The 14,486-nt window shown below is 43.5% G+C and overlaps 1 protein-coding gene across 1 annotated transcript; it reads left to right on the forward strand.

Moving 5' to 3' along the window:
- Positions 1 to 2,517: 2,517 nt before the first annotated feature.
- trim8b (tripartite motif containing 8b) lies at positions 2,518 to 12,608 on the forward strand. The gene is made up of 5 exons (XM_070851624.1): positions 2,518 to 5,056; positions 9,552 to 9,647; positions 9,788 to 10,053; positions 10,188 to 10,303; positions 10,412 to 12,608. The coding sequence occupies exons 1-5, from the start codon at positions 4,451 to 4,453 to the stop codon at positions 11,107 to 11,109; spliced, it is 1,782 nt and encodes a 593-aa protein (XP_070707725.1). The 5' UTR covers positions 2,518 to 4,450; the 3' UTR covers positions 11,110 to 12,608.
- The last annotated feature ends 1,878 nt before the right edge of the window (positions 12,609 to 14,486 follow it).

Consider the following 14,486-nt stretch of genomic DNA (forward strand, 5'->3'; position numbering starts at 1 on the left):
CCCCTGCTCCTCCCTGTTAAAACGTGATACACATCAGTTGTGTGACAGGTCACGTGACGGCCGTAGCATTGATCCGGAAGGAAGGAGGGGGGGAGGGGAGGGCAGTGAGGGAGGAGGGGGAGGCTGATGTTGCCGAGAAACTGCGTCAGGTCAGCCAGAGACACCCTGAATCATACAGGAAGCTCTGTGATTCTCCTTCAAAATAAAGCACGAGATTGTAGCATTGATGCAGTCATTGGTTTTACATGTGAGAGTTTTGCTCAGTTACTTAAGAGTTATAAATAAGTCGCTGTTCCGAGGTTGCTCAAACTCACAGAGAATTGTCACCGAAATCATCAGTTTTCTAACCTCATCATGCTTCAGTAAACCCTCTGCTCACCACCTGCTTAGCACCAGACACTGGCAAACAAAATTAGCAACCAGCTGGTGAAAAAAGTAGAACATAAACCAGTTAAAACACATTTCAGGGTTTGCTGGAAAGCTAAAGTTAGAGAGCCTATAAATGATGACAAAGGACTGTTCTCTACAGGGTATGTGGCTAACATGTTAGCATAGCAACAAAGGTGGTAATGTCAGAGATGTGATTCTGCCCCCAAGTGGCTCAAATTTAACAAGTGTAGCTTTAAAGACTCCTACTTATGCATATGAATATATTCCATCCTAAAAAGGTTGTTATTAGATGTTATTAGATTAAATCTAATATTAGAAATAACTTCCAACACTAGAAAAGTGCTCTCAGTAGAGTGCAGATCTCCACCACGTACATAACTTTAGTGGATCCGAACATTTCCACAGGAATTAATCTGCAGATGCTCTGGTTCAAACTAGACCAAACTGGTCTATGGATGTCAGTTTTTGAACCACGACAAAGGCCACAATGTGGCCTGTAACAGCCTGGGTGAGGCTTGGTTTTCGTCCAGCCAAATGCCTTTTGCTGTGATGTCAAACTGCAGCAGTAGTTGATGACTTGTGGCCCCCACAGGCCAGTTAACATGAGTCAGCAGTCAGTGACGATATAAAATAGGCAATAAAAGAGGTTTTTCAAATTTGTGAATCAACAAACCTGTGAAAGGTCGTTCAGCATACAGGCATAAATGAGCACCAAAATGTTAGGCTGATGGATACAGTAGTTTTCAAGATTAGCCACGGTCAGACAGATACACACACACACAGCCAAACAAATGATCCCCTCCAGGCTTAACGACTGGTGGAGATGATAACACAATACAACTACAGCCTCTAAAATTACCTTAAAATTCTATCAACGCCTCATTGCTGCTGTGCTGTGACGTCTGGTTAAGTTTTATTCTGAATGAAACCAAGTTTAGGTTTGTTGGAGTCTCGTCATGTCCTGAGATCCAGCCTTAATAAATGTGTCTTTTTGAATCGTCCTTTACTGAACACAATTACCACAATCACTGAACCCATTAATGACAGATTTCTAAACCCTGCATTGTTCTCATAAACCAGGTTGATGCTGCCGAATGACTTTACGTGTTTTAATATGCCTCTGCGCCGACAGCAGCAATGGGTGGAGCCATTATGTCTTCAGGCTGTCTGTCCTTTCACCTGTCTGTCCATCCATCCCATTCTCATGTATGTGATATCTCAGGAGGCCTTGTTCTTTAAGTTTGCCGCTCTTGGACTCATAAATGAACTGATTAGATTTTGGTGGTCAAAGGTCACTGTGACCCCATAACACATTTTTGGCCATAAAGGAATAAATTCACTATTTATGACAATATTTCACACAAATGCCCAATGACATTTTAACTCCAAACGGTCAAAGGTCAACTTCACTGTGGCAATGTAACGTTCTACAAAAACGCTTTTTTGCTCAACTCAGGAGCATAAAGGGAGAATGTGAACCTATTTCTTCTATGCTGCTTTGCTACCGTCACGGCTACAACTTTGTGTTCTATCAGAAGCAGCTTTGTTGGCCAACATGAGCACACATACAAGGAATCTGACTCTGTTTTTCGTTAATGTTGAGTCTTTCTTTTTCTGCAAGTCTTCATTGCAGAAATGGAGCATGGGCACCAGCATCTCGGGTCTGCTAACTTCCTGCTCGCCCTCCTAAGTCACAATGTAAGTCAATGGGAAAAAAATCTTTTAGGGCCTAATGGCATCACATGACAGACGCTATTGTTGTAATTACGCAGTTTGGCTTCTTGTAAAATTGGCATCAAAGACTGGTGACCTCTTGGGGGCTTGGGAAGAATGCAAGCTTAAGGCACTTCCACACTGATTTCACTTTACAGACCTGGAAGCTACATCCACATCTTTTATACAGTCTATGTACAGAGGCTGTATAAAAGATGTGGATGGCATGTGTTTAAAATATAAAATATATGATTTGTAGATAGACTGGGGATGTTTTAGTGTTGTAAATGCCAGTTTAGAAATCTTCCCTTTAACTCAGTGTTTCACAGCCACAAATGGGGTTTTATTTTGAAAAGCGCCGCCGGAAGCGTGTTGCTGTAGCGGAAGTGTTGACGCTGGTTTTGGAGACCAGTCCTGCTCGCCTGCATTCCTCCTCTCTGTAAAGCCTGACCGATAGAGACAGAGAAAGAAAGGGGGGGAGAAAACACCGATTATTATTCACAACCGTGTTGGATTTCTATACCCCACGGAGCCGACCCTCACCGGACACACCGAGCAGATAAAACCACGACAAAACAACCCCGTCAGGGCTGCTCCGCTTGGACCTACAACAAGGACAAAAAAGGCGTGTTTTTCTCTTAAAATGTCGGGACTTTGCGTTGATGTTCCCGTGTAGGTCAGCTATCGAAAAGCAGCTTTGCTGAAACAGCCTTTCCACGGCGGATATCTCCTCTTTTTTTTTTTTAAAATGAGGATTTGCAAGATGGCTGATGACAGCTACCCCTAACAAGGACAGAAAAGCGACGTCCCCTTTAAGATTAGCAGGGTATATTTTTATATTTCTAATAGTTAGCTAGATAAATATGGCTCTTTTTTTAAAATAATGACTATATGTTGTATTAGCAACGACCGTCCTTGTGGGAAAATGGTGCCAGTGTAGTATTTATCTGTATACCTGTGCTATGGTAGAAAATGAGGTGACGTCTGAGGTAATTTAGACGATTTAATCGAGATAAGGAAGTAGAAAAATATGTTGTTGGCCAGGCTGAGGCGTCGATAGGTGAGACCAGAGTAAAAAGAGGCCAGAGCTGGATATAAATAATACCAATCTTTGGGTCAGGAGATATTTGATAGATGTGTCGGAGGGGGGAAACCAAAAGGCTCCGCAGCAGCAGCAGCAGCCAACATTCCTGCGGATCCTAAAACCCTTTGTTTTGTGCGCAGGAGCTGGACTCGACTATTAAAACGATTAACTATGCAGTAAACAGGCTCGAAATGATGGCCCGGGTATGATTTTCTGTTTAATGAGATTATAAGGCCTTTGTTGTCGACAGAAAACTGGTAGAAAAGCCGAGGCCTTGTGTACAGATATGCGAGCTGTGCCACATAGCAGGCGTTATTCATCAAATAGAAATGTCGCTTTTATGTCAAACTGAAGGGCTGGAGGTACCTTTGGTATTGATCTGACCTGCTAAACAGTATTTCTTGTCTACTGCCAAGCCGTCTCTGGTTGTGTGTATAATTAAATTGCAGGTGGAGGCTCCTATGATACTTATTTATGATTCAGCGGACAAAAGCGTTGCGCTGCGTAGTGATTATTGAGGGAATCAAGCGTCCTTGAGGTCCTGATAAAAACAGATCCAGGTTTTTAAAAAGCTCTCTGTGTGTGAATAGTAATCAGGGTGTGGACTGGAGCAGTCCTTTCTCGTGCTTTTCATGCTTCGGTTGTTGGTCTGAATTGGTCCACAGTCAATCATAATCCGACGGTGAAGTGAAGGAAGCTCCTAAAGTAAGGCCCCGAGCAGGCAGCAGAAAAGGATCAAGTGTCTTTTCATGTGCTATACTGAGATTGAGTCACCTCATGGTCATTTAAGTAATTGTGTAGATATTTAGTTCTCTGTGCCTTGTTTGCATGTCATGGTTTACCTGTAGCTGACAGGCTTTTAGCTTCCTGTAGGCCTATAAACACTCAGAAGCTGTAAAAGTAGGCCCACTGTGTGTTTGTGTGTGATTTAGAGGAAAGGAAAGCTCCGTTTACTGTAATCTGTATAACGTCAGCCCCTGCTGTGTGTGTTGAAATCACCAAGGTGTTGTCATCCTTGCCTGAAGCCTTCTCTGGTCAATTTTCTGGAATTTGCCTTCATGCTGCAGCAATAAGCAATACTCGTCTGTCAGGGAGACTCGTCTAATTTGATCACAAGGGTTGAAACGTACAGGCTGATCTTTCAGGACGCCATCGGGTCTGTTTTTTTAACATATTTTTCTCAAGACTCATTTTGAGAGTGTCAGGTTTCCTGCGAGGACGGAGAGGCCCAGATTTCTGGTAGAAGTGGAAAACAGTTAGTGTATGCCTGCCCGCACCATGATGGCCTCTGACATGGCTGAGACGTGGAGGAACTGTTTTGAGGAGGAGCTCATCTGCCCCATCTGCCTGCACGTGTTCTCAGATCCCATCCAGCTGCCCTGCAAGCACAACTTCTGCCGGGGCTGCATCAGCGAGGCTTGGGCCAAAGACTCCTCGCTGGCCCGCTGCCCTGAGTGCAATCATGCTTACACGCAGAAGCCCAGCCTGGAGAAGAACCACAAACTGTCCAACATAGTCGAGAAGTACAACGCCCTGAGCGTGGAGAAGGCCACCACGCCGACGCTGCAGTGCATCCTGTGCCGTCGAGGCCCGCCACTCCCCGCAGTGAAGGTGTGCCTGCGCTGCAACGCCCCGTGCTGCCAGTCCCACGTCCAGACACACCTGCAGCAGCCGTGCTCAGCCCTCGGGCACCTGTTGGTGGAGGCCGAGGCGGTGAAGGCCTGGACCTGCCTGCAGCATGACGAGTACAGGCTGTACCACTGCGAGGCCGAGCAGACAGCGGTGTGTCAGTACTGCTGCTTTGCCCGCTGCCACCCCAGCCACGGCCACGCGGTCACTGACGTGGAGCTGCGACGCAACGACATCAGAGTAAGGAGAATTATAATGTCACAACTGGTAGTTTGACTTCATCACTGTCCCGTCATGGAAGTGGGTGTCAGACATCTTGCAAGTAGAGCTGATGCGATTAGTAGCTTAATTAATAAGCCAATTTACAAAAGATTAATCTGCGAACATTTTCCGGTTTCAGCTTCTATGATAATATCTTCTATCACAGTGAACTAACTATCTTTGGGATTTGGCCTTTTGGTCAAACAAAACACGATATTTTAAGACTTCATCTTGGGCTCTAATCAGTAGATTAATCATTGGTTTTAAATAGTCGTTTGTTTATGGTCCTACTTGTCAGAATTTGTCAATGCATCAGTAATCAATAAGTGCACACCCAAGTACTAAAATGTAGCTTTATGCAGCTTCATAACAGCATCACACAAACCAGTGAGTTCAGTTTTCATCCACTTTGTAGTCGCCAAGCAAACATCACCAGAACAAAAGGCGTATTTTAATGTCTTTTTTTTCTTTACAGAATTAAAGACATTAAGTGGAGATTTTTGGGCACAAAGCTGTCATGATCTGCTCTCAGTCACTTTACTCAATCAAAAACAGAATTTCCCATTTTAAGGAACAATTGCATTTGAGTGTTTTGTTGCCTGTGTGAGAGTCTTGTGCATTTTTCAGTTGCGATCCATTCCAGCCTCCGTTCTCATCTGTTGGAATGACAAACAATGCAGTCGAGGGTGGAACAATGAGGGGCCCTCAGAGGGCCTTATCTCCCCAGCACAGGTGCATCCTAGCTCAGGGATCGCCAGTTGTGAGGGGGGGTGTGGGAGTGGAGACAAGAGGAAGGGGGATTAAAGTGATTTGTCACTTGATTCTGCGGTCTACTTGGGGTTTTTATTAACCTCTTCCCCTCCTTGGGGTTTGGTGCTCACTGTTGTTGGTCCGAGCAGAGGTCGGATTGGTTTTCCTTCACGTTTTTTTCTGTTTTAAAGGGGTGTGTGACAGAGCAGTTTAGTCAGAGAGAGAACCATGAAGCCTTTGCTGCTGACTGACTCATATGGTTCACCCTACACCCTGTTTAGGTGTCAACTGTGTCACGCTTGGGCGTTTTTCCTGTCGGTAATGCTATGACTCAGCTTTATGTATAGTTAATCGGTCACCAGGGGCGTAGGAAGGGTCATTGGGTGGGAGCTGGTCTGAATTTAAAAGCTGCATTACCAAAATCCTTCACATTTACAGCTTTTACTACATTATCTATTATCAAACGGTGCGATAAGTAGACCCCCATTAATTCTGGATTTGACCCACAAACAGATGGGTATATTATATATATATTATATATTCAACTTAAAAAATATGATGTAATATTTGCCAATAACCCTTTTTGGCATTGCTCACAAAATTAAAAATTGTTAATATGTTAAGTTAAATAAAGTATATTATCAAATAAACTCCTGTGGGCAAAACTATATATTAGCAACATGAGTTAGAGGATGATAATTGTGGTCGATATATCAGCTAATATTAGATCACAGATGTATGTCTGCACATAATGCCATTTAGACACACTATCACCATCACATGGTAGGGCTGCAGGTTAACATAATGACTATCACATGCTAGCATGTCCGTAACAGGTATGTTTGCTATGCTAACCATCTTGTAGTGCAGTGCTTTGGCATGTTAGCATTTGCTAATTACCACTAAAAATTAGCTCCAAAGTACAGCTGAGGCCGAAGGGAATGGCATAATTATAAACCAAAGTAGGGCAGCAACTAACGATTGTTTTCGTTATTGGTTCATCTGATTAGCTCTCAATGGATCATAATTGAAAAATGGCCATCGTAATGTCCCAATGTCCATGGTGACGTCTGTAAATGTTCTGTTTTGACAAACTAACACTGCAAAACTACAAAGACGCTCAGGTTCCTATCATAAAAGACAAAGAAAAGCATCAAATGTTGGCATTTGAGAAGCTGGAATCAACAGATATTTGGCATTTATGATGAAAAACATGAGTGTTGTCTGGTGTAATGGTGATAGATAGATAGATAGATAGATAGATAGATAGATAGATAGATAGATAGATAGATAGATAGATAGGATGATTATTTTCTCAAATCGCAGCAAATCCCAACAGTTTTGAAGCTGGACGGGAATATTTGGCATTTTTAACGAAAAACTGACTTTAGCTTGTAATTAGGCATCAGAATAGTTGCACATTACTTTTCCGCTGATCGATTTAATTGTATCATTTTCACCCACAAAAACAAAGTATCAGTCAGGTATAACCTCCACTAACATCTTTAGAAATAAGTACATTTTAATAAATATAAAAGAGCAGCAAATACCATATGTTTAATGAGTGTAGCTATTGTTTAAGCCACCCTCTGATCACACAACATCTTAGCTAAATGGTTCCCTGATGGAAACCGTGTATGTAGATATCAGAAAAATACTTTAATTAGATTGTGACGTTTTAGTCAAATCGACTTTAATCCATCAACGTTGTTTTTACATGTTGGTGGTGATTACAGATGTTGAAAACAATCGAGGAATGCAGAGTGAACCTCCTCTCCACACACACGCACACACAACACTCCCTACAGCGACCCCACCCCATCCCCTTTCCATGTCTGTCGCCCCACCCTCACCACATTCACCTCACCCACCAGCCACTCCAGGCAAGGGCCGACCTTCCCTCCGGCTCTGCTCTCCTGCTCTGGTGGCTCTGACGGAGACGACACTGTGGTGAAATGACAGCTAAAGATCGCCCTACCCTCTTTACACCTCCCCCCTCCTCCCTCCCTCCCCCAAAGGTATCCCATACATTCAGTTGCCGCCCCCCTCTGGGAACCTCCGGCTCCTTCTAACCCTGTTTTTCCCCTGGCTTCTGCTCAGAGCCTAACTCAATCAATCAGCACAACCAGGTCACAGTCCTGGATCTAACCATGCCAACTGTGTGTGTGTGTGTGTGTGTGTGTGTGTGTGTGGGAGAGAGAGAGGGAGAGAGAGAGGGATATCTAGGGCAGTGGTTCTCCACCATGTGCCACTGAGGCCCAAGAGTATGCAGGTTTTCACTGCTATTCAGCTCTGCAGCAGCTGATCTCTGATGATAAAATCAGCTGCTGTCTGGCTGGAGTGATCGGATAGTGAGTGAGTGGGTGATGATGATGACGATGATGATGATGATGATGATGGTGGTATGTGAACAGATCCTCAACATGAGAAAACAACAGATTATGGACTTGTGGGATTAATGACACATTCAATCCAGACTGAAATAGCTCAACAACAGTTGGATGGTCGTCATGAAATGTGCTACAGATTCATGTTTCCTTCAGGATTCATTTTATTAACTTGGTGAGCCTTTAACTTTCCGTCTGGATCCGTCATCAGATGGAAAACTTACAGTCCAGTACTTTGATTTAGAGCTTTAAAAATCATTATTGATTTAATCTTAGTTGACCTAAAAATAAAAAAACAACCCTATAATAAATAACAAGCAAATAATTAGATAATCGACTAACAATTTCTTAGTATTTAATATTTTGACATTAAATATTAAAATTTAATATTTTCTGAAGCAAAAATGCCAAACATTTTCTGGTTTCAGCCTCTGAATCATTTTTCTTACATGACAGTCGACACGGTAAACACTATACCTGCCTAGCATAAGCACATTAGCATTGTCATTGTGTTTACGTTAGCTTGCTGATATTAGCATTTAGTCCACTGCTGCTGCTCGGCCTCACAGAAGCTTGACTGAAGACTGGTTCATGAGTCTGGATCATCTTTCCGCTACCACATTATTTTGCTTTGTACTATGTTAACAGCATGCGTCTCTTTCATTAAATGTTGATTGAGGATTATTCATATCTCACATTAAATATTAATAACATGAAGGATTAGTAAATCTGTGTCAATGACATTCCTACTATCAGATTTATACAATGCAGGGAGCGACAGAAAGGATTGTCGGTGTCATAGGGAGCCATTAATTATGCTTTTAATTTATTTTGCCCTTAATCTGAGCCGGATTGACAACTCAGTTCGGTCGGAGCAGGTGTCTGCTGTTGTTCACATGTCATCGTCCTAGAAATAACAAGTGTTGGTGCCACAACATTGGCACAGCTCACAACGCAGCCTCTTGTGTGTGAATACGAGTGCATCGTTTAAAACGTGCAAAGGGAGCGGAGGTTCACTGAGGAGAGAGTAGAGAGCTGCTGGAGCTTTTTCTGCCTCTGTATGCCCATTTATTTATCTCTGCTCGCTGCCCCCAGCTCCCCCAACATTAGTCCTCACTCACTAATGCAAACACAAAATAGCTGTTGGTTGCTATGACAGCGCGCCCTCCCTCCTCCCCCACAGGGATTGTGTGTTGGATGGAGACTAAATTAGCCGGCTCCTGAGATTCTAATATCTCAGGCACGGGGAGGGGATGCTAGTGGCTAGCTGAGGCCATAACTTCCCAAAGCTCAAGACTTTCTGTCTTTCTTATCCGTCTCTCTTTCTCACCTCACAGCAAAACCTGTTAAGGCAGCAGGAGCGGGTGGAGGAACGGGTGCAGGAGATCGAAGAGCAGCTCTGCAAACTCGACTCTGACAAGTGTGTGGTGGAGGTATGTTTTTGCACTCTGCTCTGTGGGCGTAAACGCAGCTACGCACATTTTCTGCACGGAGAGTCTACACGGCGTTGCATAATGCAAAGGAAAATTTTTAGAGGATTGATGGTTGCGTGTCTACATTTGTTTCCCCACAGGACAGGGTGTGTGAGCTGAAAGAGGAGGTTCGTCTGCAGTACCAGCGGATGCACCAGCTCCTGGAGGAGGATCTCGGTCGGACACTGGAGGCTCTGGACCGGGCTCAGGCTCGGTTCTGCCAGGAGAACGCTGCCCAGGTTTTGGCTCTCGGGGAGCAGCGTCACGAGGCCCAGAAGCTGCTGAGCTCCATCCACACGGCCTTCAGTAAGGCGGAGGAACTGAGCTTCATGAAAAACACCAAGCCTGTTAAAATCCTCACAGACAGGTGAGAAAAGCAGTTTCTTGTGTTTTTTTAAATCAACATTTTGCTTTTCTGCCTGTGGGTCTCCAATACACAGGTGATGTTTCCAAGCTGGCATCTCATCTTGAACTTTGCATGTTTCTTGGCACTTGTTGCAGGTCTCAGGCATGTGTGGGCAGCAGTCTCCCTCCTTATAAAGTGGGGAATCTTAACTCTAAACTATTCCTCTCTGAAATCTCAAAAAGAGAGAAGAGCTTGAAGAGAACGCTGGAAGGTAGGATCTCAAACATGTTTATCAGGTTTTAATTATCGTCATGAGTGTGTTTTTATCTTAATTACCACCTATCTCCTCTCATTTCACACCTTTTCTCTTTCCTCTCAGCTCCCCTCACACCTCCCTCGACCTTCCTGCAGTCTGTTCCTGCGTACCCCAGCGGTCAGAGCTCCGGCTCTGGAGCAGAGAAGCGGAAACATTCCACTGCCTTCCCGGAGGGAAACGGGAACGTCGGAAAAAACGCCGCGCCGAGTTTCAAGGACTCCTCCTCCTCTTCCTCATCTTCTTCGTCGTTAGCCAAACAGCCCTACCTGTGCTCCGGCTCTGCCTCTGGAGAAGGCCAGTCCACCAATCAGCAGCCTCTCGGCCCCTGCGGCCCGCCTCACATTAGCGAGAGCAGCGGGACAGGAAGCGGAAGCGGCTCTCTGACCAACCACCATTCAGGCTCCGTGTTCGGCTCCTCGCACTTTCCCCCAGGAGGAAGCAGCTCCTCGCACTCCTCCCAGCAGGCCGTGCTGCCTCAATATGGAGGCCGTAAGATCCTGGTGTGTACGATGGATAACTGCTACTGCTCCGGAGTGCCCTCTGTGTCAGGCCACCGCAGCCATCCCCCGTACTCCCGCTCTGGCTCTTTCCCCTGGGTCAGCGCCCAAGACTACCCCCCTCCTCCTGGTCTGGCCTCTGGAGGTCCGTCCATGCAGGGCTTGGCAGTGAGGGACTGGATAGACGCCTCACAGACACACAGACATGCAGATTTTTACGGGCTGTATGGGCAGCCCTCTACAAAGCACTACGTCACCAGTTAACAGAGTAGAGACACATACACACACACAGACACACACTTGGATATAGAGACAGGCACCAAAATAGCACACCTTTACCGACTTATTAACTGGATAAAACACAATGCAGTTATACTATACACACATTAAAATGTTAAGATTTGTATCCACAAACACACACACATGCACACACACACACAGATCTATAACATGCTCACACATTCGGGGGCAGGGTTGATCTCTTTGTGTTTTTATTTCCTTGTTTTCTTTATTTTCAGTCAGTGTTTCATGTAGTGTATTATACGCAAAATGCATAAACAGCCGGCCGCTCACTCTGGCACAACTTAGCTCAGCATTTCACACAGAAAGAAGACACAGGAGAGGCTTCAGAGGACAGTATGTCATGCATCTTTTTATTTATAGAGCAGGAGACTGATTGATAGAAGATGAACTTTTATTAGAAAATCTTGCCACCTCATGGCTTCTAACTGACGCTAAAGGGAAAAGAGATAATACCACGCAGTGTTGACCTTTCCAGTTTAGCGCCTCATGTTTGTCTGATATAATCGCCCCTCCAGGTGTACTGAGGTCAATTGCCTTATGTTATTAGCATCATATTTTTCTCTGCCCAACTCGCTTTGTTTGATAGATCTTTTAAAAGAGGGGCTGTGGTTCCTTCATGTCTCTTGATTTTTTTTTTTTTTTTTTTTTTAATCGTCATGGCACCTCTTCCTTTCTTTGCTGAGTTCAGGGATGGATCGTACGGCTTGAACACAAAATGCTCTTCCATGGAACACCCACAATGCACTTGTGGACGCCTTGTTATGCCTGGACTACAGATGTGGACCCGCAGAGGGACACTAGAGCTGCATCTGAGGAGCCGGATGACTCTGGTCCTCAGAGTTTTGGAAATTTGGCCCTTATTCCTAGCACTCCCTTCCTGCTACCAGGCTTCCCACAGGACAGAAAATCTTCTGACAAAGACTGTTTCCATTTAGTAATTACTATGACTTTGTGTTATTTGGTACATCTGTAGGTTTCATGCTTGTCTAGAGAGACTCTTTGATTTTAGAGAAAAAGACGAGGCTGGACAGACCAAACCAATCAAGCATCTGGAGGATCTGATGATGCTGTAATTGTACTTCCTGCAGGGCAAAGATGTCACTTCCTCTCAATAAGCACACGAGCTCTTGGCTTCCTGTTTGCAGCTGAAAGCATGCAAGGGAGAGTTTTTTTAAAGCACTCAAAAGAAGAACAATGGGGGGAAAAATGTATGCAGTTTTAAAATGAGTGTACGTAAGAACAGAAGGGTGGGAGGAATTTTTTTCATGAACTTTTTCTAAAAGAACAAGACTAGACTGCGAGATGTAAGCAATTGTCATCATCCTAAAAAGGAGCTGTTACAACTGTCAGCATAAAGAGAAAAAAGTGACATAAAAGTATCTTTTTTTGTAAATATTTTGTGAAATGGAAAAATTACAGACGTGATTTGGAGGAGGGTTCCAAATAAACGAACAAACTTACACCAGTCTCTGCTGTCAACTCTGTATGTGCAGATGCCGCTTTTGTCTCGGTCATTTAAAGGATTAAGATGGTGATATTCTATATTTTTCTCAGTGTCAGTAAGTCCCAAAAAAAGACTAAAACCAGAATACGTTCTAATTTTCAGCAGTGGATTACTACACTTATTATTTACAGCACTAGTACACGTGTGTGTTTGTGTTGAGGACTGATTGAAAAGAAACTGCAGTGCTCATGGTGATGTCACCCAGTACAGCAGTATGGTTCACTGATGTGTTTATAATCATTTTTAGCCATTGGTAGTTATGTGTCGGTCAGTCCACCACTTTGATCCAGACTAAACTATCTCAACAACTATTGGTTGATTTGCTATGAAATTATAGCACTAATGATCACTTTTAAGCTCTTTATTTTATAACCAAATGGCCTCAACTCTACTTTGTTCAGCAACAGTTAGCAAAAGGTAGCATGATAAACATTATACTAGCTCACTCTGATCAATATTTATTCAATACCTGCTTAAGAAATGTATTATCGCTTCCCTTTTCAGGGCAGAGTGCAAGGCAGTAATGCTGCATACATGTCATATCAGAGTTACTGTAATTATGAGTTTCCTACATGTAAATAGTGTTCATGCCAACTTGTAATCACAACTGGAAACCAAACGAGCATGTCAACCAAAGTCCACTGTTGAATGTAAATAAGCTTAAATTAAATTAATGCGTTGATTTGTTGTCGAGGCATTAACTGATACAGACGTCTAGTCTTGAGGAACAACAATGAAGCTTTATGGTTCAGGAGAATAAGTTCTATCAGGATTTAATATGTTTTACTTTAATTGTTAATTTTAGGCTTTTAATTGGTAAACATTGGTAGGAAAATATAGGATACCAGCAGCCTTATTTAATATTTCTCACAGCTGTGCAATTCACCATTTGTTCCATGCTCTTTTTTTCAGTTCCTACAGTGAGTGCTTACTCATCATATGACTTCTAGAAAAGAAGCCCAATGTTCTCCCACAACATCGTGCAATCTCTGCCGTTCCCTTTTAAACATGCATGTGTCTGTTTGCACTGTCAGTTTTTTATCTTAAAAGAGACATTATCAGGAGGACAAACCCACTTAAACAAAACTTTAATCATCTCTGTGTCCACCCCGCACAAACCGGGCTCATGGGTGTGTGTGTGGGTGGAGGCCCGCAGAGAGAAAACAGGATGGAGAGATCGAGTCCTGAGATGAGTAGTCAGTCAGAGTTTATGTGCGAGTGTTTGTTCCCCTCAGTCTGATTAAACTGCCGCATTAGTGTTTTACCATAACCAGCACTGTGAGAGCACATGTGTTTGAGTGAGTGGACAGGAAATGGAAATTTAAGAAAGAAAATAACTATTTTAGTAGAGAAAAAGACTTGGAATATTTCAACAAAAAGAAGGTATTTCATCAAGAAAGATCATGTGATACAATCAAAAGCTCCAGAACAGCTACTTAAAGGTTGACATTTTGTGGTAAAATGCACTTGTTCGATTGACGTAACTCTTGTATCAGTTTGGTAAATATGAAGCTGGAGCCAGCAGCTGCTAAGTTTAGCTTAGCACAAAGACTGGAATCAGGGGAAAACAACTAGCTTGGAAATAAGCTAGCAAACACCACCTCCAGCACATAACCATCGGTAAAACTATGAGGTGTGGTTTTTACAGAAACAAGAAGGAAGAAACAAGACGGGACATGTTAATTTATAACCTTCAGAAAGAGCCATGCTAGCTGTGCCCCTCTGCTTCCAGTCTTTATGCTAAGCTAAGCTAACTGGGTGTATCTATTTCACATTTGACATTTTTGGGAAATACGCTTATTCGCTTTCTTTACCAGGCTTTATGCTAAGCTAA

This window comes from Pempheris klunzingeri, chromosome 20, assembly GCF_042242105.1.
Source record: "Pempheris klunzingeri isolate RE-2024b chromosome 20, fPemKlu1.hap1, whole genome shotgun sequence".
Taxonomy (NCBI): domain Eukaryota; kingdom Metazoa; phylum Chordata; class Actinopteri; order Acropomatiformes; family Pempheridae; genus Pempheris; species Pempheris klunzingeri.